Source organism: Frieseomelitta varia, unplaced genomic scaffold, assembly GCF_011392965.1.
Source record: "Frieseomelitta varia isolate USP_RPSP 00005682 unplaced genomic scaffold, Fvar_1.2 scaffold_994, whole genome shotgun sequence".
In the NCBI taxonomy this organism is placed as follows: Eukaryota; Metazoa; Arthropoda; class Insecta; order Hymenoptera; family Apidae; genus Frieseomelitta; species Frieseomelitta varia.
This window is the reverse complement of record NW_025110805.1, coordinates 1,240-28,489: the sequence shown is the minus strand read 5'-3', so window position 1 is coordinate 28,489 and position 27,250 is coordinate 1,240. Positions and strand designations below refer to the sequence as shown.

The 27,250-nt window shown below is 35.2% G+C and overlaps 1 protein-coding gene across 1 annotated transcript in view; it reads right to left on the bottom strand.

The window, feature by feature from the left end:
- The window catches only part of LOC122538404 (small conductance calcium-activated potassium channel protein-like), a 53,757-nt gene extending 27,183 nt beyond the window's left edge, over positions 1 to 26,574 (bottom strand). Inside the window, exons 1-3 of the mRNA XM_043672440.1 lie at positions 26,474 to 26,574; positions 25,712 to 25,772; positions 15,487 to 15,618 (exon numbers count right to left, since the gene is read on the bottom strand). Coding sequence (XP_043528375.1) covers positions 15,487 to 15,618; positions 25,712 to 25,772; positions 26,474 to 26,574 — 294 coding nt within the window. The remainder of the gene's footprint in view (positions 1 to 15,486; positions 15,619 to 25,711; positions 25,773 to 26,473) is intronic.
- Positions 26,575 to 27,250: the final 676 nt, after the last annotated feature.

Genomic DNA, 27,250 nt, shown 5'->3' with positions numbered 1-27,250 from the left:
AAGTCGAAGTCCAGAACATTAAGTAAGAGTATTGAGCAAGTGCAGAATTAATTAATTTTTATTACTCTTAATTTTATGATTATTTCCAGTTTTCATTCATAACTAATTTTTACTATTAATTATTTTACAGGAAGAATTAATCCATTGACATATGAAGGAGGGTATTCCCTTACGTATCCGAAACGTATAGTCATCGTGACATTTTTCTTCTTGTCATGCTGATCGACAGAGATGTTTAACATCAGTGCGTCAAGAATACGCTTAGTCGAGGATCCAGCTCCCGAGGGAAGCAAGTCACTTCGTCACGGCAAAAAATGAGTAGCTGGCAAAGGAATAACGAACGTGTGAAATTGTCAGCTCTCTGAAAAATGTTGACGCACGCCTCCCGGGTGGCAGCGCGCCGCTGTAACGGAGCATTAAAATACAGTCAACAGACACTCAAAGGGAATGGAAAATCGAAGAAGATCAATGGCCGGCGATGTTCGGCAGAGCAAACAATTACATCGACGGTTTCCTCGATTTTGAAATCGCCGTTTCAATGTCGCACGGGCGTTACAGGCTCCTGTGTCCTGCGCGCCCTTTCATTAACCAGCATTTTCGAAATCGCTCGCTGGAAAACGTGATTTCAATTGCACGAAGAGAGTGGACGGAATCACCGTGCCCGACGATGACAAACAATTTATGTTTGCGTCGGTCCTTATCAGCGGCGTTGGCCGGAAATCGGCGAAATTCATTTTATTTCGCCGGGGAATTTTATCTCCGCGGCGACTGTGTACTTGCTGCGTGAATTTTCGTGAAAATTTTATTATTCAATCGTGCGCTGACTGTTTGTGAGAGGAATTTTCAAGAAAGTAAAAAGTATGAAAATTCAAATATGAATGACAAGCGACGCTAGATTTTAGATTAGATTTTAAGTTTCATTCTTTATCGAAGTTATGCTATCTCGTACTATAGATTTACGAGAAGATCAGTTGTGGAGTTCACTTTTTAAGCATTTTTAAGTTTCAGCATATCGTATCTGATTTGGCAATTTGAATTATTGTAAAAGGACGTGATAGAATGTCACAATTTATATCACATGTTTTATTGAAAATGTGAGAGTTGGACTGCAAGTTTATCTAAAATATAAATTCAAAGGCGGTACATTTCCGCAATGTTTTATCGTTTAATATATGAAACATTTATCAAGTGGCTCTGTATTTTTAAATTACTAAATATTTATCTTTCTCAACGATTAATTCGCTTGTACAATTATTTCAAGTTTCAAAGATATTAAATTTTTCAGTTGAAATTGTTGTGTACAAACAAGAATGAATCATTACGATATTATTGATAGAAATATGTTATTTTGTTGGAAAACGAAACGATTTCTAATTAATTTACTGCAAATTTTATTTCGTATTTATTCATTTTTCGATATCTTTTCACAGTTTCCGATACAAACAGACAGAATTTTTCCATATCCGTTTTATTAAAAAAAAAAAAAAATTTGCTCTTTCAAATTTCTTCAAAGATTTGTAGAGAAGGGTTCGAATGTCAAGGAACAAGAAATTTCTGGACATTTTACGAAACGAACTTCCCCTTTCTTGGTGAAATATTTTTCATCGGCCGAAGATGGATGAAAGTTACGGTAACGTGACTCAACGAACGCAAACGTCTTTGTGAGAAAATAGGACTACGGTGTATAGTGAAGAATAAGATATTTCACAAGGTTTTGGATAGCGGTTTTGCTCGCAGGTTCGAATCTTAATACGGTAGCCTAGGGGCTCGGATATCTTCCCTTTAATGCGAATTTATGAAGCGCACAAAGGGATCGAGATGCAAAGAAGTACAAAGAAGCGGAAGGAAGGAAGTGTTCGACTTTTTTTTTATTTAGATTCTTGTAAAGGATATTAGACTTTTATATTTAATTATTATTTGATTTTAATGTAATGTTTGAGTTGATTCTTTTTAAACAAATAATTCAAATACGATTCGTTAATTCGACGAGAAGACATGTATTGCAAGGTAAAGAAAATTTCTCGATAATTTTAATTATAATTTTGTAAAAGGAAATCATATAATAACGCGTTTGATTTCATTTTAAAGCGTAAAGCTTCTTCTTGAATTTGTTTCTTTTTCAGAGACGATTTTATATCATGTAGCGGGTGGAAAAATAAAGACTACTTTCTTTTTGAATCGTAAAAATTATGAATATAATAAAAAGTTTCTTTGCGAATAAATATGCGATAATTATCTTGAAAATTGAAATTTCCTTTTTTCGAACTTGGTATATCTTTGAACTTTGAACACGATTAAATGACTGAATGTTAGGATTTCTTTTTGTCGTTTAATTCTAATATTCAAAATTCAATAAAATACTGAAAAAAAATTGTATACAAGTTTGAAGGAGAGATTCCATTCATCAAGATGATGGCGAATCATCAAAAAAAATTTTCAACCTTTTTAAAGAATGTTTATAATTTTCAAGAGAAAGTATTTTCATTTCCCCACTTGTTACATGATGCAAAATCATCTTTAAAAAAAAAAAGAAGACGAGCTCAAGACTGTGAAACTAGCTTTAAAATAAGTGGACTGTTATATGATTCCCTTCTCCAAAATTATGAGAGTTTACATTTGTTTAAAATTGTGTACAAACGTTTTTCATCGTTATTGGTTCACTTGTGCGATGCTCGTATATAGAACAATACAATACGACTATGTAATTAACATAATTAAAAGAAGGAAAGATTTGGATAGTTTTGCTTTCATGATTAATCACGCGGGTACTGTGATTTGCTTTGACATGCGATTTATAAGGAATTACTGTCGTCCTTGACGAGATAGCGACTATATTTATCGAGGGTATAACATTGTCAGTTATTCAAAGTAAGTAGATCGAGCAAGTAATGTCAACCGGTGGCGTGTCTCTCCTTAACAAAGAAAACTGCCAATCGATACACCCGAATCATTTTACCATTTTTAAGAGACCGACAATTTCAATAGGGCTTACAAGAATAATAATACGCTGATTGCGAGATGAAAAGACATTGCAACTAAATTCCAAATTTTAGAAAGTCGGAAATATTAATTAGAAAGTCAGAAAGACTATAAAACTTATAGAATTATAACATAATTAAAACTATACACTATTTTAAATCATGAAAATTCCCTTTGTACATTCTTGATGTTGAATAGCATCTATTTTAATGCAACCTTTGCGTTTGCACTAATAGCCAAGTTACCAGATTTAGTCTCTCTAATAACGTTACAATTTAAGCAGCTTTTATTACTTCTTTGCCCAGGCTGTTAATGAGCGAAAGCACCAAATCACCCTCGTAATTTACGAAGTGCATCGCCAGAGTGGCCCCATTTCGGCCGTGGTTATAGATCTAAGGTGCCCGCTGGCGAGAAAGAAATCGCAAGGATGGACACATGGCCGGAACAATAAATTTCCATCGATTACGCAGTAAAACTTAATGGCGGCGACGTCTACGGGTGGGAAAATAGGTCGTAATAAAGCGGTTCCGCCGCTAGTGAAAACATTCCGGCCCAACTAGTCGGATCGCTCGATAAACTGTCGTTTACCACGGACTTCGATCACTCACTGTATTTTGTGCATTACTTACGCAACAGTTTGCTTGAATTACACGGTCGCGCGGCGAACTGGGACGAGGCGAAACCTATGCGAATCTCTCGTTGACGAACGACGATCGGTACGAATGTTGTCGCACGTTTTAATTAATACAAATACACACACACATATACCGCTTGTAACACGCAATGGGATTTTTAAACTTGGAACATGGAATTTGGATATTGAAATCTCACTCTTATTTATTTTGCGTGTTTAAATATTTATTTTGTCAAATATTTATTCGTCTCAAATGTTTCAGTATTTGTTATGTTTCACGCGGCGGGTGTCTTGATTTTTGAGAACTTTAGGGATGAAAAAGATCCATCTGCAGTCGATTCGAATGCATCGCAGTCTACAACCGATAAAGATTTTAATTGTAATCGTCTTCTACCGATAATAAATTTTAGTTACAGTTATATTTAGTTTCACCAACACGCAGAGAATTATTCTTCTAACTGAGAATCACGTAACCGAGACAGCTGTAAGATGTACGGTGAAAGCAATTTGTCTCAAAGAAAAGAATCTGCTTTTCGCTTAACGAATGATTTTGAAACGTCGACGAAACCATTCTTCTCTTCACTCCTTAGCGTCACTGGGCATGCATATTCTAGCAGCGGCAGTCGACGATTCTCATTGTCATGAAGTTTCGCGTAATTCCCTGGCACAAATTGGACGAAATTGCCCCATAAGGCCCGTGATAAATGTTGGCTCATCCTCGATTCAATAATAGATTCGCTTTGCGGGATCAGTTTGTCGTTTGAGAATTCGAATTAACTCTCGAGTCGTGATTGGGACGATCGGGAGTACATTTTTAATTGGAATATTTTGAAGTTCACCGGATGATTAGAACGCTCTAATTCCGGGGGGAATCGAGAACGTCGTTATCAATCGCGTATTGATCAACCAAAAGTCACGAAGCTCTACACGGTTTTATATGAAATCGGATTATTGAAATTTGAAGCTTGATTTGACGAATTGATTTATGATTGATAAGAAGTGTCGCAAGAACTGTCGTGTTATACCACAATCGATCAATATGTGTCATATCACTTCGTCTTTTTCTTTTCTCTTTTTTTTTCTTTCTGCACAACTGTTTTATTTTGTTTTACTAGAAATTTGATGTTTCGTGATCGAAGATCCTTGAATCTGAGTATTTAGAAAAAATTTTTGCAAAATATTATATGTGGTCACTTCATAAATATGAATATAATCTATTTCGTCTATGGAATAAAATTAAATTTACGAAAATTGCTAGAAATTTTTTTTTTTTTATTTATGGAGATTTCAAGCAGAGAAAACTGAGGAGACTTCAATATTAGAGACAAGTATCTAACTATTGTGTCATGACGAACAGGTAATCTATCTCTTTTAATTAAGTGCTCTTTCAGAACTTCTACTTTTCAAACTAAATTTTTATTCTTATCATTTTATATTTCTTAAACAAAAATATTATTATTACTATTACTTTGATATTCTTTGATATATTAAATATATTTGTTTGATTAATAATTGACATCGTTAAGTTCTTCAATTACTTTTGAACTTAATCAATGCTCAAATCCCCAAAATTTGATATCGGTTCGCACGGATTTTCGAAAATAAAGTACATTCTCAATTCAGGAAATCCCAAATTCAAATTTTCATCGACTCGCCCGGTATTTCTGCCATTGGCAAAAATATCAATCGTGTTAATAGAAAGAGTATAAACCAAATCCGTAAAAATTTAATTTCAAAGGGAAATCTAAATACACAAACCGAATCCACAAAAATTTAAATTTAAACGAGATCTAAATAAAAGATTTTAAGCGTATAAATGTATAAATAAAAATAAAAAATATTTGCACAAGAAAGCTTTCGAATCTTAGCTCAAACCTCAAATTTCAAAGCTAAATCTTCAAACATCGAATTTCGCTCACGAACGTATTCAACACAGCTCTACGGAACACTTATTCTATTAGAAAATGGCCCTTCTAATGGAGCCACGGTACTTAATACCCATGTTAGCGTTCTTTTTCGCAAAATTTCACGTTTCGGTACCCTAGAATTACCAACGACCAAATTGTAATATTTGTGGCAAAGAAATTGAAGTGCAAGGTACAGGAAAAAGTTAATAATACAATAAAGAACACAATTTATTTTATAATATATTATTTATATATATATAATATTAATAATAATTATAATTATTAATATGTTTTATAAAAAAATCATTCGAGTATCTAAAAATGCACTGTCATAAATATATATATAAAATAATAAAAAATAATATAATATGAAATATATATATATATATATATATATATAATATAATAAATATATAATATATACATAATCTTCTATGGAAATATATGTACATATAATATTTCCATAGAAGATTATAAATTGGTAGTTCTAGCGTTAAATGAAACAGAGTTGAATAGTGTTGCGACCCTGTTTCTTAAAGGCGAATCGGAATCGTATTTTTCCGGCATGGGTTTGTTGACTGCGTTATTCGCAGTCGGACCTTTTTGCAAATCGTTGTCCTGATGCACGGTCCCTTCCCCGCCGGCCGGATTTACGCGAGATGTTCCCAGTGCTAAGACGAAAATTGACTTACTCCCGGAGAGATTGCAACGGAATTTCCTGCACTCCGCGAGACGAATCTGCTTTGTCAGGGTTAAAAATAACGAATTTAGGATAGAGCAAGATTAAACGGAACGGTGGAGAGAGCGTGTTGTGCCTCTTGGCCTCTGCTCGAGCAACACAACAACACAGTAATCTTCTGTTGGAGATGTTGCTACCGGTTCTATTGGATTTTTAATAACGTACCACTGCCCCTTGAATTTTCTTCGTCGTGATCTAAGAAAAGGGATTCCGGTCTTTTAGCTGGAGCTGCTTAGTTTATGGGAGGATGGTTTTCTTTTCCCAGGAATTATCGATGTCTTCTGGGATACTTACAAGATGTAAGTTCTACTTAAATTGTGATATGCTTCCTTCTTTGCTTGTGAAACTATATTGTAATATAATATTGTAATATGATACTGATCTTTTATATGATGAAACTGCGAAGCTTGTTGCCGAAGGCTTTCGATTTCATTTATTTTCGCGAATTGAAAGTGTGTGTACACTTATAATAATTTCGAGTATCGAGAGATATTCAGATAATAGAGAATAATAGAGAAATTTACAGATAACGAAACAATATTCAATATTAAATTATATTAATTGAGCGCGCCAATGAAATTATATTTAAGAAACAACGTTGAAGATAAATTTCCAAAAATAATATTTGAGACTTGTGATTAGCAATTATTGCTTTTTCATTTTACGTGTTGGTCTTTTGATAAATTGATAAAATAGTTTAGCTTGATTGAAACTTTGAATTTTGCGAAGGCAATTGAAAAGACACGAAGGAAATTAATTGAAATTAATGTAACGAGTGCTTTATGTATCAAAAAGTAGAAAGAATTGAAATCATATGTGGAAGAGAAAATTTCCAGCTTTGAAGCAACATATCTACCAAGCATATCTACTAAGCATCTACCAAGATTTATATAAAGATATAAATGTTCATTGACAAAGATTCAAGAGATTGATGCAATCGAAAATCGAAAACCGTTTCCGTTGCAATCTGGTGAATACTTTTCACGGCTTTTTGGCACATAAGTTTGTTCGAATCTCGTTTCTTTTTTCCTCCTTTTATTCGAAGAAGTTGAATGTAAGAGGTTGAAAACTGATCAGAACCACTGTCGATTCGAGTTGCGTATCACTCACGTGTACTCTTTGTCGATTTAACGCGATGCATGGACAAGCGTGAAGAAGATGGTCGATTGGCCGAGAGTGGCTGTCATGCGCGTTATTACATCTGCTGTGTTTCAAGGGACGAACAGAGAAGTATATAATAAAGTTTTATCGATTCTTCGTTCTCCCCTCCCGTCGTTTCGTGTGATTCTAACCGTGACACTTCGTTTGCATATCTGATACTTTAAAGCTCTTTCGACGTTATTATCCTGGAAAGTTTCGAAGACAAGAACTTTCACTTCGAGAACGTTGCTAAGTAAGAAACAATGCTCCATATTGAACATTTTTCTTTTCTATTTATTTAAAACAATATATAATCGGTCGTACGAATATTGCAATCGTAAAGCAGTATAGAAACGAATTGCGATAATTTTTTACATTGTCGACGAATGACTAATTAAGATGAAGTTTGACATTCACCGAACATTTCTACGAAAAAGAAAACGTTTCGAAACCCAACTAAATTTCACTTTATAACATTGACGAGAATTGTTCCAATTTTGTGTAAATTGATTAAAATAAAGTCTGAAACTGATTATTTAAAAAAAAAAAAACCAGTTTCAGAAACTTAACAATGTCACCGAACAACATTGCCGCGAAGCTATTCATTTTATAAGATGAGTTGTGTTTGGCGTTGAATATTGTTTTTATGTTTTAAAACCGCGTCGGTATTAATTGTATTCGCGAGACTTTTGAAAATAATAGACCAGCGATCACGTGAACTCTCACACGTCACACTCAACGAATCGCCAATTAAAATTTTTCTTGTTCCGGAATGTTCCGAATCAACATTAATTAACAAAGTTACTCTCAGTTACTCCCATTGTTGTGATAAGAAGTAATTTAAACGAATTAAAGGACGCGCTTTGTTGGCCGATTAAACAAAGCCTGTTTTATCGATCACGCTGGAAAATGACGTCCGCCTATTAATTACTATTAATCCGCGGCGATGACTAAACAGCTTATCTTGTAACGTGATTTTCCTGATTATTTTCCATTTTCAGTAAAGAGGAAACAATCGCGAGCCGATCAGAGCAGCTTTTTGCTTTATCGGCTAAACCGACTGTCTATACCGGCAAAAACGTTATACCGATTGATCTGTCATGCCAGCTTCAATTCTCCAGTACTGACACGTGTTCGTTTCTTTTCGATCTAATTACTTTTCAATCACTTTTCCCCGTATTTCTCTCTTTCCTTTTTAATTTTTAGAAATTCAATTGACAGACTTTAATGTTATAGTATATCCAAGTTTTACGATTGTATGCAAAAATGTGTATGAACATCGAGAAAGAAGTAGCCGTGGCGATTAATGAACTTTCTCTTGTAGTTTCGTTTAATTTTAAATCAACAATTGTTTCGTAGATTGATGTCATCATTCGAAGATTTACGTAATCCTCTGTTATTTCATTACGTTTCCAATGTTGGAAAGAGAAACTTGCTTTCATTTTCCGATTCGATATAAATCAAATGCGAACTCGAATTATTAATTCCATTATTCAGCGATATCGTGCTCGATGGAATTAAAAGTTATTTTTTTATTATTATTTTCATATTATTATAATCGCTGATGCGAAATTATCAGCATGCGAAAGAAAGATATATATTTAACGATCGTCGTCTGCATACTGTAAAAAATGCATATTTGCATACTACTACTAACATACTTGTCACACATACGATATGTTCGTAACTCCGTAACAACGTTTGCTCTATCGAATTTTATTTCTTTTTTCTTTTTATTTAATTATTATATAAAATTATTATTATATATTATTATATAATATTATTATTATATATTATTATATATAATATTATTATATATTACTATTGTATAATATTATTATTCTTTGTATAAATTAAGTCCTCGCAGTTTATCGTCTAAATTTAGGACATTCTATATATATTTGTTACCCAACTTTGAATCACAAGCTTTAAATTTAAGAATTTTCGAAACGCGCGGCTCTTCGTTCTCATCGTCACAATGTCAGTGCGTGTTAAGTCGCTTCCTCGGCCAGTCCCAGCCGGAATATTTAAGAACCCAGTCAAATATTGACAGCACGAGAGGGATGTTAGGCACGCTCGTTCGAGTGTGCCTCTCGGCCTTTCGTCGAAATCGTGTTTGCACGGGTTAACAGACCGTTCTTAATTTCAAACTTTGCTCAGCCATCGAGGCGCTTGTGCATCATGTTACGCGCAAACATACTCAATCCATAAATTCCGTATCGATTCTGACAGCTTCGTCGCGATCGTGCAGGGACAATGATCTTGCACGAGTGAAATGTGAAATGAATTTAAGGCTCGTGGGAGTTAGGAAACTGCACGGGCAATTAGTTCACCGTGAGAAAGATGAAGACGTTTTGCGAGCCTTCGTCGAGCAAAAAATGCAAGATGATGAAAATGCATCGACGTGTACACAGTCAAGTGCCATGAACTTTCCAGTTAGGTGTTGCGAACTTCCTAACTTAACTACTATCAAGGTATTAAGACTAACACTGGTGCTTATCTTACATCGAACGAAGTGTAAATGAGATTCTTCGCAGGGGATTTTGAGTTAGTTACGTTTTATCTAATCGTGTTACGTTCTATTCCTCGAAGATACGTCATTTAAAATGGAAATTATAATTTCCAGCCTCCGCTTGATTACTTCCTCCGGCGTTAAATAATCCTCTCCGATTTTGTGACCAGGATAGAACGTGTAATTTTTACATTTTGATTATTTTCTTTTTTATTACTTATGATTTTATTCATATGATTAAATAGACAAAGTTCAAGTAAATTTCATAGATGCCGTCTTACGATCTGATTTTAATGTCACTCTTGTGTAGTTAAATTTTTAATTATTTATTAATCAAGCTAATCATTTATGACGGAGCAATGATTAAACATGTCACAGAAACATCAATGTAGGGTCGGAATCGAAATCCGCAAGAAGGTGCATATACAGTTGTAATTTTCTATTATATTAAAAGTCTTTTCAATTCATCGAGACAAGTAGCATTAATTGTTCGTTTCAATCTTTTCCACGCTGTACAACTGAACTCTCACACGCACATACACTCACACACACGCACCACTGCACGTTGAAACCGGCTCTATTCGACGCTGTACTCCGGTTTCACGTTTCTGCATGCACCGCAGCCAGCTAATCGACCGATCAGATCGCGGATCACTTCCCAAAAGTCTTTGCAAACGGTATCGTTTGACCGGGGTATCGTCGAGCGAGATATTGCAAGCCTCTGTTAAACGATAATGCAATTCATTCTGCTTGATATACGGCCGAGAGATTAGCCCGATGGGGATTCGAAGAAACCTGGCCCGTTATCGCGGCCGGCAACGTTAGCGCGGATTCACGCGTCTGACTTATGACGGCTTATACCACTTACGGATGAATTCCGCGATCAGTAGTAACTGGTCTGTCATCAATTACCAGCGGGCGTTCATCAGGCTTACGATAAGAGGAGCAAACTACCTTCGACTGGACGAATCAGATACAGACGAAATCAAGGAAACCTCGTGACACGTGTATAAATCACTCGAGGTGATTAATCTTCGAAACTGCGAGTTCCGCCGTAGGAACGTCGTCCGTTTGAGAGTTCTTTGCGTCTTTTCCACGGAGGTAATCGGCATCGGAGGAGCGAATAAAAAAATTGATTGATTCAATTGTTCAGAAAAGTCGAACCGATTGATTCAATTGAATAGGAAAGTCGATTGATTCGTTTTTAAGTGATGAATTTAATAGAAAAATTGATCGATAGAAAATCGAGCGGGAAAGTTGATTAAATCGTCTTCGACTAGAAAATTGAATAGAAAAGTTGATTGATTCATTCTTGGGTCGAGCAGAAAATTTGATCAGTTACTAATAGAAAATTGAATAGATAAATTGATCAATGAAAAATTGTGCAGAAAAGTTGATTTACGACTTATTCTCGAGTGGAAAATTAAACAGAAAAATTGATTTCTTGTGCAGAAAGTTGATCAACTCGTTTTTGTGTGAAAAAAACATCGAGTAAAAAGAACTGATTAATAATTTGTAGTAATGGTAATCTTCGGACGAAGGTAGTTTTATCTTCTAAAAAGATTCAAATAAATCTGAATCTGATCCTTCGTACAGAGCGACTAGGTGTCATTCGGTGAATTTCCCAACAGATCGAATTCGACCGAGCAGTGGTTCGCGAGACCCGGAATCTTGTTTATCAGATCGCGAAACAGACTCGGCTCCGCGGGAATCTCATCGTTTCGCGGGGTTACGCGGAGGTGCGGCGGTGCACAGTAACGCAATTAGAGTAGCAGCCCCGATGCGTTCGTCATCGTGAACAATGCGCAATTTTCTCGCGGGCGCGGTTGCAATCGAGTTAACCGCGCGATTCTCTATAACGCGATAGAAATTCAGTCAGGATGAAACACGGCCATTAGCGTGGCTATGGCCGTTCGTGATCATGATATTAACCAGTTTCCGACTAGATTACTGGTCATTACGTAGAATCGTCGGTCCGGTGAAATTCACGAGCCTTTCCTCTGCCTAGTTCTTTTCCCCGAGATTGAGTCAAATGCCTACGAATTTAAATAAAATTTACTGCGACAGCTCTGCGATTCGTTTACTGCGACTAAATTTTCTTTTTTCTCGTTTTGTAATATTTGTGTAATATTTTTCTCTGTTCTCACATTTTACTGCAATGACTAAATTTGTACAACTGTATAAAGAATTGTACAGTATATATCATAATAGTATATATCAAATTTACAGTTACAATTATACAGTATATATCGTAGTATATATCAAAATAATAACAGTATATATCAGAATTATACAGTATATATCAAAATAATAACAGTGTATATCAAAATTAATGTATTTAGTATGTATAAAGACAAGCAATTATTAATGTGTAAGATTATAGTGAAAGAATGAATATAAGCAAACGAATATAGTTCAACTTATTGCAATACATTTTCAGACGATGACGGATCGCTGAAAATCACGCTACGGTAGCATCAGTAGTTGCACCATTAATTCATTTTCGTTGACTCGTACTACTTTCCCACTGGACTCACTACTTCTCCCTACAAGGAAGCTACTCGCCTTCGATATTTACTGAAAAATGATTCGACGCGCGATCTCTGAAAGGATCGATTTATCACCGTCGTCATACTGCATCGTCAAAAAATGATATCGCGAAAGTCCGTTCTATTTTTATGAAGGTATAAACCGGAATCTGCAATTCTAGTTTGGTTAGAGAATAAACCAACCGATCGAAACGATATGGTGCGATCTCGATTCGCGGATTGGATAGCGGCGCGTATGTCGAGTTTACTTTAATACGGTGGCGTAAAAGAACAGTGCCATTTTTGTGGATATATTTGACCACGATCGTGCAGAGAATCCGTTTCACAGTGCACATTAATAAATTCGAAATTTGATGGATTTGGCGCATTTCGATGGATCCTAGCGATTCGAAGGACCATAAAATCGCAGCTTGTCGGTACCATCCGAAGAGTTACACAGATCGGATGGAAATAAAGTCGTTTTTCATGAAAATTCATGACGACAATTTTAATGAACTATTCGCTCGCATTGCCATATAAGTATTGCAGTAAATGCATGATTTTGATTATTCTGAAATTATTCGCGATTCTTCCGTATTTTCATTATACTGAAATTACTCGCGTTTCGTTTGTTCGTACGCGAAATTTTTAATAAATTTCTTCTTTTTTAGAATAAACGGATTATTGTAGTTCTGTGATTTCTTATTACTTCGGAACCTTGAAAGTAATTGATGGTAATTCCAAACAATTTCTATGAACTCAATAATTCACTGTATTTTAATGTAAGGTATCGTGCAATTGAAATTCGTAGAAATAAATAGTAAACGATGAACAGATTCAGTTTCTTCGAGTTTCACGAAATTTACTATCTCAGGTGACAAAAATACTGAAATAAAAATATTGAACTTCATCTTCAAGGCGTCGCGTTAACGCAACGTTCACGTTCGAACGATTAAAGCAAACAACTTACGTAGCAGCAGATCGATAATCGTATCGATTATACCCCTATATGCGTCACGTGTGAGTAGTTGATCATGCACGTCGATAGAGATTCACACAGTTAGAAAATCAGGGCTACTTTATGAGGGTTGACAAGTCGATGGAGAGCTGAACTCCACTTCGACAGCTGGTCGTTGAAGCTTCACTTATCGGCCCGACAAATTATCGCGTTTAACAATTCATTATTCACCGCGGCCAGGCCGCTCTCGGTATCACTTTTGTTCCGCTGGAATTTCACGGTCATTAATCAGATTTAATCGAGAGAGGGGCGGCAGAAAGTAGGCGGGAAGCTGGAAAATTAGTTTTGTATCAATTAGTCGATTAATCTCCATTAGATCGTTATTAGATGGCACGCGACGCGTCCGTGGGTTCTCGAATTCTTCGATTGTCTACGAATAAGCTAGATTAATAATTTATTCAGCTCGTTCGACTGAGAATAGAAGTGGAAGATAAAGGGAAATGGGTCTATCAACAGAACTATCAACGCGTTATTTTTTATTTAATAGGCTGCGTATGTTCGTAAACTTTTGAGAAATTTAAAAATGCAACAACTCGTACGTTAATCAAGAATATACGGAACAGACACAGTAGAATACTTTAATATTTAGTAGACGAAGTCCTATTTGTGTCTCGGTTCTTTGGCCACGTTAATGAAACTGTAGCAATGCATAGAGATCTACTCATAAGTCTACTTGCAAGTATTTGAAAATTGTGTTAATAAGAATATAAATTCGTATAAATGTTAGCAGTTTAGCAATATAATAATAGTATTTGAATTTAATAAAAATATTAGTTATTAACAATGCTTATTATTATTTTTTTTTTGTAAAACTGGTAAACTGGATTTAAATTATTTATTAAAAGACATATCTGTTAGATATAACAAATATTACTGTTCACGTATTAACGTTGAAAGTCTTTCTTAGTTAGCGCGATTCATTCGTAATTTTGTAATTGAAAGATCTGCAAGTGTGCGTATATACTTTTTCGCGGAAATGTGTGTAAAAAAGATGAAGAAAAAGGAGATTTCAGTGGTCTCTTTACACCTGTAATTACGGTTCTGATTGCGCTTCAACGCCTTTAGCCTGAAGCCAATTAGAAGCTGTACAAGCAATCCAGGTAGAACCGCTTCTAATTGACGCGATCGATAATCGGAAACGCCATCTTTAAGTTGATTTACGATCGTCTTTGGACACGAGAGAAACATTTGGTTATACGTGTTAGATTCTTTCACAAGTTTCGTTTCTTTCTTTAAAATTTAACACGAAACAGGAGAAAAATATTGCGGCTCGAATCATCCATATGTTCTCTCTTACATATCATTATCTCTTTGGTCGAAATTTCTTAGCCAAAATTAAATTTCAAAATGCTGAAAATCATCTTTGATACATATATTATTAACATTAATATATTTCTCACATTAAATACTGACTAGTTAAAAAAAAAATTGTACAAAATTAAATCAATACTCGTTACTTTTAACCTAAGTATTTAATTTTCCTTTGATTTACTCTTTTTGCCATTCTATCGAAAATAGACATCAACTAAGGAAACAAAGAGTTGGAAAAAAAAACCAAACCAGTGGAAAGACAATTAAAGACAATTTTAATCAAATGTAAAGTCGTTAGAGAGCATAGGAAATAAAATGGCGGTCCACGACCGATCAGTTCTCGCGTGCAGAGATTCTCGCCCGCTATAAATACGTAATCCTCTTTAATTTTGTCTAATAAAAATCTGTGACGTAGAGGAAACGCGGACGAAAAGCAGCAGAACCAGCGGAGATAGAATGTTAGAATATTATAGATCGAGACGTTTCTTCCGTTTTGAAAGACGGTCGACGCGCGTCCCGGTTTCTGATATGAAACCCTACAGGTGTGCACGAACGGCCGCGGTTTTATATGTATCGCGTAGCATTTTACCATGCTCGTTCGGCGGAGGCTGCGCCCACCAATAGGGATTGTTCACATGCACGCTACAAGGGCTGTAACATCGAGCCTATTGGATTTCTTTTTTTCTTTTTTCTTTTTTTTTTTTTTTTTTATACGCACCTGAACTTCTAAGGCATGGTAAGCAAATATGAGGCCAAGCAGTATCACAGTAGACACAGAGATCAGGGTTTTCAGTGCTGTCGAGTAAAACGAGGCCTGCAACATAAAACGTCGTCCTCGTAAATCCCAGTTCTGTCATTTTTAGACGATACAGAGATCGCCTTTATACTACCGTCTCATCTCTAAATGCGTATTGTTCCTCGAGAAAAGAGAGACACGTCGGAGAATGCAAGAGAATTCTGTAAATGGAAGGGGTTGATTGGCATTAGCTCGCGAAAGTGAAATGCTATACTGAGGCATGCGGGGAATAGAGAGGGGTATGGATATTTTAATAAAATACGCAAGTTATTAATCGCGTGGTATTTTATATATATCGTTTCCGCGGGAAAAGTTAAAAACGCTATCGTAATGTTTAGTTAGCGGAAGCAGATTTCTTCGAAGGTTATTTCAAATATAGAAATAGAAACAGAAGAAGGAATCTAGCGTTATATAAGGCACACTTTTATCAAGTCTTAATGAAAGAATTCTTCCTTCATTAAGCCTTCTCTTTTTCTTTTTAGAAAAAAATAACTGCGAACTATAGAAATTGTTCTTCTGCTCTCTTTTCTTTAATTTTCTCCTTCTCTTTTAAGAAATGACGGGAAAGAACGTTTAATAACGGAACTTTTTCCTCCGAGGAATAATGGAGAATAATGATTTTACGTCCGCTGAACATTCTCGTTATTTTTACACGATAAGGAAGAATTGTTTTAACTATCGGGTTAATAGACAAGCTAATATACGCTGTGAGAAGTTGAATTCGGTTCGGTTAAGCAATTTGTCGAGAAAGTTTCCGAGCGAGTTGGACAGGTACTGTGCTTTACGAAAACTAATTTTTAACGCAGTTTTTAGCATGAACGATACGGTGCACACCGGCTAATTGAAATTGCGCCTGTGTTCCGCCAGTAACTCGCAGAAATTTCGCGCAAGCATAGGTTCATGTCGTTATAAAAGGAGAGAGGGAAAAATTCATATCATCGATGACAGATAAATATTATACATCAGTGACTATTAATTATCATGCTGAAAGTCGCGAGACGTTCGCTAGAAATTTTCTGCGAAAATATCTCTATTTCCTGCGAAAAGAAACGGTAAAAGAGACTGTTTCCAGATAAAAATTTAATTAAAAGTTTCTCTTCTCTAATCGGTATTTTTAAAATGTCCGAGTCCATTGTATTTCTTTTGCTTCTATAAATTATTCCTCCTATTTTTCTTTCAAAAATGTCTCAGACTCGTAGAGCGAGATGTATATTCAATTTCAAATTTCTGCGAACGCAATTAAATAAATGTAATCTAAGCAGAAATTTGTTTCCACTGCCAGTTGTTGAGTACAACGAGTACTATTTTTCTACTTTCGATATTTTATATATTTTTTGCACACTGTGGGCAAAAAACTTTTGAAATTTTTGCATCCCCAGTATTTCATAATTTGACAAAATGCATAAAAATCTGCAATCTACTTATATAGGCTGATATTCTTTCCGCATATTTTGTATACAACTCATTATATACTCCTTTCATATTTCTACCTGAAGTTGTTCTTTATATCTTTTCTTCAACGACGTATCGATCCTTCGAAATAATTTCAAGATTCTGCACGTAGAATCACGGTCAATGCCAGGTACGATAATTTTAGACGAAGTGTACGTATACCTAAATATATCTTCCTCGAAGTTCAATCCAATTAAAATACTTTCATCTCAACAAGTTCAATCAATTCTTATCGCTTTTATTCCCTACGGGCCACGAACGAGAATACTTTCGCAGAGGAACTAATTGCAAGCTCAACGTTCGCTCAACAGTGTAGTTTGAAACAAAAAAGTGTACCTGCACGCGTTCAAACACGGGATAATGAAATATTCAAACGTCTGCATAAAGTTGTTTATTGCTTGTAAAAGTCGAACGAAGACTGTGAAAACTTTTTTTTTATTTTTTGACGACGACGTTAAATTCTTTTGAGTTCTGTCGTCTAAAAATCGTCACTTTTCACGAACGATACGACGACTTTACATGAATAATATCTTTTCTTCTTGCTGCTTGTTCTTCTTGCAAACTCGCGAAAGAGATGAACAGAGAGATTCCGTTTCTGAAAAACATTTTCCAGACATGCTCTATCAGCCTCGAAATAGTGATTTTAATGAATTTTGGTATTTGATTCAATTTATTGTTTTTAATAATTTGATTCAATGAATTATGGAATAACAGTTGTAATTATTTCATTTTTTTTTCTATTAAAATTAGATTTCTAAACCGAGATACGACACTATCTGCAGGTTTCAATTACCATATATCCAATTTCTTTATTTATAGAGTCGCTTGGGCAGATGTTCCATTTTACGATTTTAGATAATGCATTACTGAATCAGAATATAATTCAGAGCGAAATTTCCACGTTGGGAACTGTCGTACGTTATCGAGCATACACGTGACATTATTCAACGCTCCGCGGCATAACAGCGTAGCTCGCATATATGTCATTTACATATCGTTTATATTTTCCGTTGGTAAAATTGCATTTACATAAATTCCGGTCAGAGCAGACACGGCAGCAGTTAACGCGTTTTAAAAGTCGACTACTCTTTCAGCTTTGATTTCATTCAACCTCGCGAGCTACCGTTACGCAATTGTGTTACGCTGAGAAAATTTTACAAAGAAAATAATGAAATTTACCAATCACCTCGTATTAACGTGTTTTCTTCAATAATTGGACGAATTTCTCACGAAACTAAATTTCCACTTAACCTTGCCTTTGCGCGATTGCCTTTGAAGATAGAAACGCGTTTATTTAAATTGGAAAGTTCGTAAAAACTTGGGAACAAGTTTTCAATCGCAGCCGATTAATTTAAAGAATATCGAAAGTCGCTACTTATTAAAACGGTTGCAGCATTCCGCTCTAAACTTGATGAAAAATTATAGGCAAACTAATAGTTCATTTAGCTTAACAACTCGCTACAACAAATTAACAAAAATAAGCATTTTGTTAAAAAACAAAAAAGTCTGTACAACTCGAAATTCACGGCCCGTATCAAATATCGAGAGTTTATTAAAAATTGTAAATGTCACGAGACGTTTGAGTGGCTGTCTATTATTCTACGTGATGCCGAAACGTTTTAATTTCGGTCTCGATGAAACACGTTGGCGAAAAGGCAGAGAACTCTCATCTTCCATCAGCTTCCACCGGTTTCACGTGGCTTTATTTAACGCGAGAGCACGTCCCGCCAATTCTTTTGACGGCCACAAAGATCAGTCGCAGTTCGACTTGACATTCTCGATTTAATTACAGAGAGAATACTCGGTTCGAAGTGCATTCAAGGGCTCTTTATTCTGACCCTCGTCATTTCAGGACTTTCTGCGTCCTTGGATTTTCACTGTCGCTAACTTCAAACCGGCCATTTTGCGTAATTTGCTACGGGCTCGAGGGTCCATAAAACTTAACAGAAAACAATTACGCTCCAACGTAATGGATAAGGAAAAAAATTGATAAAAGAATTCGTACTGTATTACACGATGCTCTAGAATGTTTTGTATAAAGAAGGCCAACTAAGGGAGAAACACTTGAGCGAAATGGAAACAATAGAACAAGCTTTTACAATAAAAAACGGAGACGAGGAATATTCAAATACATGCAAGAAGCCATGAAAATAGGGGCTTTTTGCAGGGACGAATGAAAGAGAAGGTGATCTGAAGAAACCAAACTAACTGGACTAACCAAAAACAAGAGTATCTAAGTATTTTATACACACAGTATATATATATATATATATGTATGTATCTTATTATGTAATATAAACATATATGTAATGTTTTATTATTTTATTATATTATATATGTAAGATATTGCTAGATATATATATAATAGGATCTAAAATATTCCCAAGTTACTAAAGATTAAGCATAGGTAATAAATTAAAATAAGATTTATAATAGATATTTATGATAAATATTTATAACCTAATATATAAATAAAACCGAACAGTCGCAGAATTTGTACTAAAAAATGCACATAATTTAAAGTTCATAACGTATATTAAATACTGAAGTTTTCATTAAAAATGCGACGTGTCTGAAAATTTCTAAGCAGAGCTACATCTGCATGGACAGTTGGTAGAAGTATTGTAACTATGAATCATACAGTTCAGACACGTGAAATTTTTTTTTAGTGAAAAATATTTCGAGGTTTGGGAAATTCTCTTTTTTCCTTTTTTTTTTTTTTTTTTCGTTTACAGAACAAATACGAAATTCGATTGTCATCGAATGTACATGTACAGCGCTTTTCTCGCGAAAAGTTGCACGAGGTGCGTAAAATTAAAGCAAATACCGTGAATTGGAGCATAAAAAGCTTGTCAATCGATTAAATACAGAGGCGAGAGTGGCGCCGGTTATTGAAGAAAAAGAATCGTGTCAACTTGTTTAACACGAAGCTTCGAGTTAGCGAGTAAATTCATCTAAACTGTCGGACACCAGAAATGATCATTGAAAAATTGATTGGACGTTTTCCCTTAATTCTTCCTTTTTGTTATTACCATTTATTCAAACATTATTATCCAATTTTATCAACGTTTATTTAAACACTTTGTCGTATAGTAGAAATGTCTAATAAAAGCTACGATCTTTCCTTTCTAAACTCAATTTTTAACTCGATTGTCAACCAACGATAGCGATACTTTTAGACGTCGGAATGTGAAAGCATTAATTTTAAAAGGACAACAGAATTAACAGATTGTCAACGAGCTTGTCTAGAGCAAATGTTAAGAATCACGAACTGAAAAGGTGTGGATTCATACGGACGATATTCCGATTTAATCGGTTCATGAAACACCGACGTTCAGTGGCCGAATTCGGGTTTCGCGGTAGCGAATCTGCGGCTTTCACAATGGTAGACAGTCAGTTAATTAGTTAGTTACACATAAGGGGAATATAAATTAGCCGCAGTGTGGTGCAAAGCACGCGCCTCCGCAAACACGTATCTGCTATCCGTTTCCTTCGTACAGAAAACGCCGCTCCTTGATGACACATTGATATTGAAATTGATGAAAATCGACGCACGATGAATGAAGCTTAATTAAGGAAAGAGAATTCAATGAAATCCTACCTTCGTTACGATGTTAATGGTTTTATCCTACACTGTCCGCTCTGTGCTCGTTAAAATTGTCTTCTGAGAAAACTGGAATTAAATTAAGACTAATCCTCAGTTTTGTGCCAGAATGGCAGATGTTCAATTTGTTACTCAAACGCTTTTGAAACAACTAAAAACTGAATACTGTTCCTAATAGCTGGTTAGAGGGTTTCAGAATAGTTAGAGAGCTCGCTTCGAGCCATATTTTGTTGAAGTTTAGTTTTTCACTCGCGAACAAATGCGTTAGTACACGGTTGGAGAACAGGAGGATCGTTTCCAATAAATTCGCTCGCTAGCAACGAGGCCGAGAACTGTTATCGCGATCGTCCTGCTCCTTGATCGAAATTGTTCGTGTCCATCGGGCAAAGGGTCAGTTATCTTTAAGAGGTGATAACCTTCGATTGCGCATCATCGACATGGCGCGTCGGCGGCGAATCGCTTTGGCCCCATTTGCCTCGGTGAATAAACCATAACGAACAGATGTAACCAATTTATCTGCACACGCTGTTCCACACAGTTTCGTGTTTCTTGATACTAAATTTTGTAATATTCCCTCGTTCAATGCAATGGTTAAACTTCAATCAATAATGAGATATAATATTTACACTTGCTTAAGTGTTGTTTATACATATATAATATAATTGATAGAATAATATATAATTATTAATATACATAGTGAATTATATATAATAAAATTAATAGAATAATATATATTATTGATATGAATGATATATATATATATATATATATATATATATATATTATTGATATAATATTGATATGAATAAGTTTAATATTAACTAACAAAATTAATGTAAATAATAAATTATATCATTGTAAATTAACAATAATATATAAAATTAATAAAAAATTTGTGTATTCATCACTGGTTATAATTTTCTTTTACGCGAAATTCGAAGCATTTTTCAAGCTGTGTGATCTGAAATTGCGTTAGATGCTGGATTTATCTTACACTTTGATTGCCATAATCTACCTTTCTATCCATCATCTCTGCACGTCAACTCGAGCGAAGAGAAGCGGGCACTCATCAACTTGAACTTTTTAGAACTATCACGCTTTGCTTTTAATGCACATTTAAGACGAAACAGTTTATGCCTGGGTAATTTAATTAAAGTCGTAAAAGAAGTTGGTGTAGGGAATCTGTTTAATTATTGCGAAAACATTTCGACTTAATATCACCTGGAGGTAATAGCTTTGTCACAAATAGCTTTAGACTAATTTTTTCAATAGAAGCGTCTAAATATAATATTCTTTATTGAAATTATCGTAATATATTTACAATAGTTTATACAATTACTATAAATAATAGAAACGTATATAGAAATTATAATATGTATATAAAAATTATATCATCATAATGTCATCTTAATACATTAGCTACTCTCCCTTTTCCGGTTAAAAAAACAAAAATTTTCAAGTCAAATAACAATTCTCTTAAACGTAAAATAACAATTCTTTCAAACGTAAAAACAAAAGTTCCAGAAATTTTACATATTGAGAGAAATGAAACTTGAATTTTCCAATTAGAATCATATTTTCTCACGCACGCATTGGCGTTCACGTTTGAATAACTGTCGCAAGACTTTCAGGAGGGGAAGTATCATTCGTGAGAACCATTCAAGAATTTAACGCGTCGAGACTGATGACACGTCGAGTCACCAATCGACGACTGACGAACACGATCAGCATTCTCCTTCAAACAGTCCAATTTATCAGAGAATTGGTTCGTTCAATTGCCATTCGAAGAAGCATTATTGTCGATGTTACAGCAGCTCCTCGAAATTCAGCTTAATCAGTAAATTTCCCCATTCATTCGCGAACAAGGAGCCAAGGTTGCCACGAGATGTGAATAGGAGCGATTTTTTTTTTGGACGGCGACCAAACGGTTCGCATCTCCGTTGATTCCTTTCGTCGACAACATCGAGAAACTTAATCCCGAAACGTGCAGAAATCAGCGTGCACTTTCCTCCGATGGATCACCACGAAAGCGGATTATCGATTGAAATACACGCCGATGAAAACGAATAGTTTATCCCTTGCTTTTGTCGTGGTATACCGTTGCCGAAGAGGAAACTATTTCTTACAAACAGGACTGATTTTGATTCGTTAAAGACACAAAGGTACGATCATAGAAGAGAAAATTTATTATCTCGTCAAGTGAACGTTTGTGAAAAAAATATAAGATCTTTGTAAGGTTTGTATTGTTTGAGAAAGAAAAGGAGTTAATCTCTGTGAGTATGTGACGTGTAGACGTGTGGAGCTTGTATCATTTGGACGTTGAAAGAGAAAGGAGGCTAAGTCTTTCATAAGGGATTACGACTTCCAAGAAATTTTGCTAGGTGGATAAAGAAATGAAGAATATTCGACCTATTTATTATAAGAAGCAGTTATAAGATATCCTACAGATTGAGAGCTTTCTCCAAGGAACATTCGTTTACTAATTATTTTTTAAACTTTTCACTGTTGTTAGATACTGTATCGCATTAAATATTCAACAATTTGCACATAGATGTAATTGTTGAGATTTTCTTTCTATATTTGTATTCTTATTTTTGCGGTAGTATAATCACATTTCAATAGCAGTGACTGTATATTGAAAATTTAATAGAGATTTAAGACACATAGAACAATGCTAAGTACGTTTGAAGAAGTATTTGAAATAATAATTGAAATAAAATATTATTTGAGAATTCATTTTATTTGAGAGTAATACGTACAAGTATATTGAAATTATTCATTTCAAACGCACGAGTGGGTAGTATTGATTGAAATAATAATTGCCTAAATAATAACTAAAAATTATTATAATATTTCACACAATGAAACTTGCATTGTCTGTTTCACAATATTGTTTCAGAGGGAACTCAACTAAAAAACTATGGAGAACAAACACATATTAATTAGCAACATTAAATATTGCTCTTGAAAAGAAACCTAGCCTACAAACTTTTCAATCTCTCTTTATCATTACCTATTTAATTATTTCTTTTTTTCTTTTCAATGAAAGTAGTACCAGCATTAAGCTAGAACTTGATTCACACGATCGTAAATTCAATTATGTACATATGAAGCAGGTCGCTTAAACAGCCGAATGTAATCCTCTAATTTCCACTAATGTGTTGATAAACGGCCAATTTCGTGCGAAACAAACAGCCGATCTAAATCTCAACAACGCGCAGTATTGGAAAAATCATATAAAGATACCGATCGCGACCCATTGGAATTCATTTAGTGAGATTCGACCAGTAGTTAATCGAACCGAGACCATACAGCCGCAGTATCCCCAGTGTAAATCAATCCTAATTCCATGCGTTCGACCGATAATGCGTTTGAACGCCTCTGCGATTTCATCCCCTTCGAATCGATTCACTCACCTCGTATATTCTCTTCTCCACCCACGAGGAAGCTCCACGTGGATTGCACATTAATACACACAAGTTGGACCATCTAACGTAACTACCTAACATTATTTCCATTATTTGTAGATCGATCAAAATTTTTTTTGTTACGGATGATATGATTTCAAACAATCTTCATGGTGGTGACACTTTATATTATATATATAGAAAAGAAAATTATAATGTTTCTATATATATATATAAAACTATAAGAAAATTATAATGTTTTATATATTTATAAAGCATTATAATATATATTCAACATTATAACATTCTTCGTTTGCTTATCAGCTAGTATCAAAACGGATTCAACGATAAGTTCAAAAATAAGTATACTGAAATGGTAATAAAAAAAGTAACTGAGATGTGGTAGACACTAAAGTAATTGAGACTTCAATATTATATTTCGTGCAGTTTTACCTTTACGATTATTATACATTACACATTTTCGGATATATCGCCAGATATTTATATAAATTTTTATATTCATTGACAGAACTGAGGGGACAGAATTGTTAATATTTTGGATATTTTATGTATTTGTATATTTATCTGGTTGAAGGAATAAAATTCGTAATCAATTTGTAATTTAGTTTTTATTTAGTTATTTAGTTCTATTCCAAGATTTCTATTTCTGCTAGAAAGAAAATTAAATTCGAAATAAAAAATAGGACAAATTTGGACATTTTAAAGAAAATATTTAAAATCAGGTCGGACAACCCGAGTTTCGAAGATTAGTGTGTCGATACGACATTCAACGCTTTATTTTGTGAAATATTTTTATAATTTCAAGAGAAATTGTTTTCGACGGACGAAAATTCAGCTTAATTGCAGACAGAAATAAAAATATATATATCTGTGGAAATAATGCTTAACAGAACAAAAGGACTATTGTCCTCCATTTCTGCCAACGCCTGCCTCGTGCACACATCTTACGCAATACATGTATGTTTACAACCACCGGTACTGCCTTTCTATATTTTACAACCACTTTCATTCTGACAACCGACACATCGTTTCCAAGGCATACAAGCTCGTGAAAACGTGACGCGTATAGGTTCCAACCACCCGAAACCTTGAAAAAGACAATATATTTTTAACTCGCAACATGGTACACAAAAATACATTATATATATTTATTTATATCCGACATACGACCACTTCGTTATATAAACATTCATCCATAACTTTCCATATCCACGGGAAAAAATTTACACATGGACGACAAGTATCGCGTTTCTATGCAACAAGTAAAAAGTCACTGTAATTATAAATAATAAACGACATGTTTTATTCGAGATAACCTGTTGAATACACTGATTGAACGCTGCTTGACGTACATTCCTGCAGATATTAAAGCAAATTAATATTTTTACGAATGTAAAAAAAAAGTGGAACTCTGGGCAGAAGATACAAGAACAGATAATACAAAAACAGAAAATATCAGAAATTACCAGAAGAACGGCGCGTTCCAACATTATGGCGAGCAACCATCCCGGATATCATACTCTCCTCATACAAAATCCGAATTCTGAGCGAGATCATCCTTCTCGTTTGCAAGATATTTCAGCCTAAATATTTTAAGAAAAACTACTGTATCAGGAGAAATGTTCGCAGGCTCTGACATTCGACTTCATCGTGTGTCATGTACCTCTGATAAAAAATTCGAATACTCAGCCGGATGTTCCTTCTCGCACGACAGATATTTCAGCCTAAAAATTATACGATAGACCACTGTATCAAGAGAACCGCTCAACGATGGACTTTATCGTGCCACCTCTTCGAGTGTCATGTTCTGCTGATACAAAATCAGAATTTTCAGTCAGATGTTCTTCTTCGTTTACGAGATATTCCCGATCGAATTATTATAGAAAGATCTCTGTATCAGGAGAACCGCTCAGCGGCCGAATTTGTCGTGCCACTTATTCGAGTACCACGTTCTCCTGAGACAAAATCCTCAATTTCAGTCAGATGTTCTTTTTCGTTCTCGAGATATTCCAGCCCAAAAAATTTTTGACAGAACTCTGTATCAGGAGGACTACACAACGGCTGACTTTGTCGTGCCACCTCTTCGAGTATCATGTTCTACTGATACTAAATCCTAATTTCCAGTCAGATATTCATTTTCGATCTTAAGATACACCTGCTAAATATTTGTTGATACAATTTTGTATCAGGAGAACCACTCAACGGCCGACTTTGTCGTGAATCCACTTCGAGTATCATGTTCTCCTAAAACAAAATTCGAACCATCAGGCAGATGTCCTATTTCGTTCTCGAGATATTACAGACTGAAATTTTCTTGAAAGAACTCTATCAGGAGAACCCATCAGCGGCAGAATTTGTCGTGCCACGTCTTCGAATATCATGTTCTCCTGACACAAAGTCGCAATTTTCAATCAGATCTTCTTACCCGTACTCAAGGTACTCCAACTCAAAAATATGTCGATAGTCCACTATATCAGGAGAACCGCTCAGCGGCCAACTTTGTAGAACCGCCTCTTCGAGTACCATGTTCTCCTGACACAAAATTCCAATTTTCAGTGAGACGTCCTTCCCCGTTCTCGAAATATTACCGATTGAAAATTTTTTGAAAGAGCTCTGTATCAGGAGAACCGCTCAGCGGCCGACTTTGTCGTGCCACCTCTTCGAGTACCATGATCTCCTGATACAAAACCCGAATTTTCAGCCAAATGTCCTTTTTCGTTCTCGAGATATTAGCGGTTGAAATATTTTTGGAAAACCTCTGTATCAGGAGAACCGTTCAACGGCCGACTTAGTCGTGCCACCTCTTCGAATATCATGTTCTCCTGATACCATATCCGAATTTACAGTCCGCAGTTCGATCCTGTATCAGGGGAACCGCTCAGCGGCGGACTCTGTCGTGCCACTTCTTTGAGTACCATGTTCTCCTGATACAAAATCCGAATTTTCAGGCACATGTCATTTTTCGTTCTCGAGATATTGGCGGTTGAAATATTTCTGGAAAACCTCTGCATCAGGAGAACCCTCCAACGGCCGACTTAGTCGTGCCACCTCTTCGAATATCATGTTCTCCTGATACCATATCCGAATTTACAGTCCGCAGTTCTATCTCTGTATCAGGAGAATCGCTCAGCGGCCGAATCTGTCGTGCCACCTCTTCGAGTACCATGGTCTCCTGGCACAAAGTCTTCATTTTCAGTCGGTT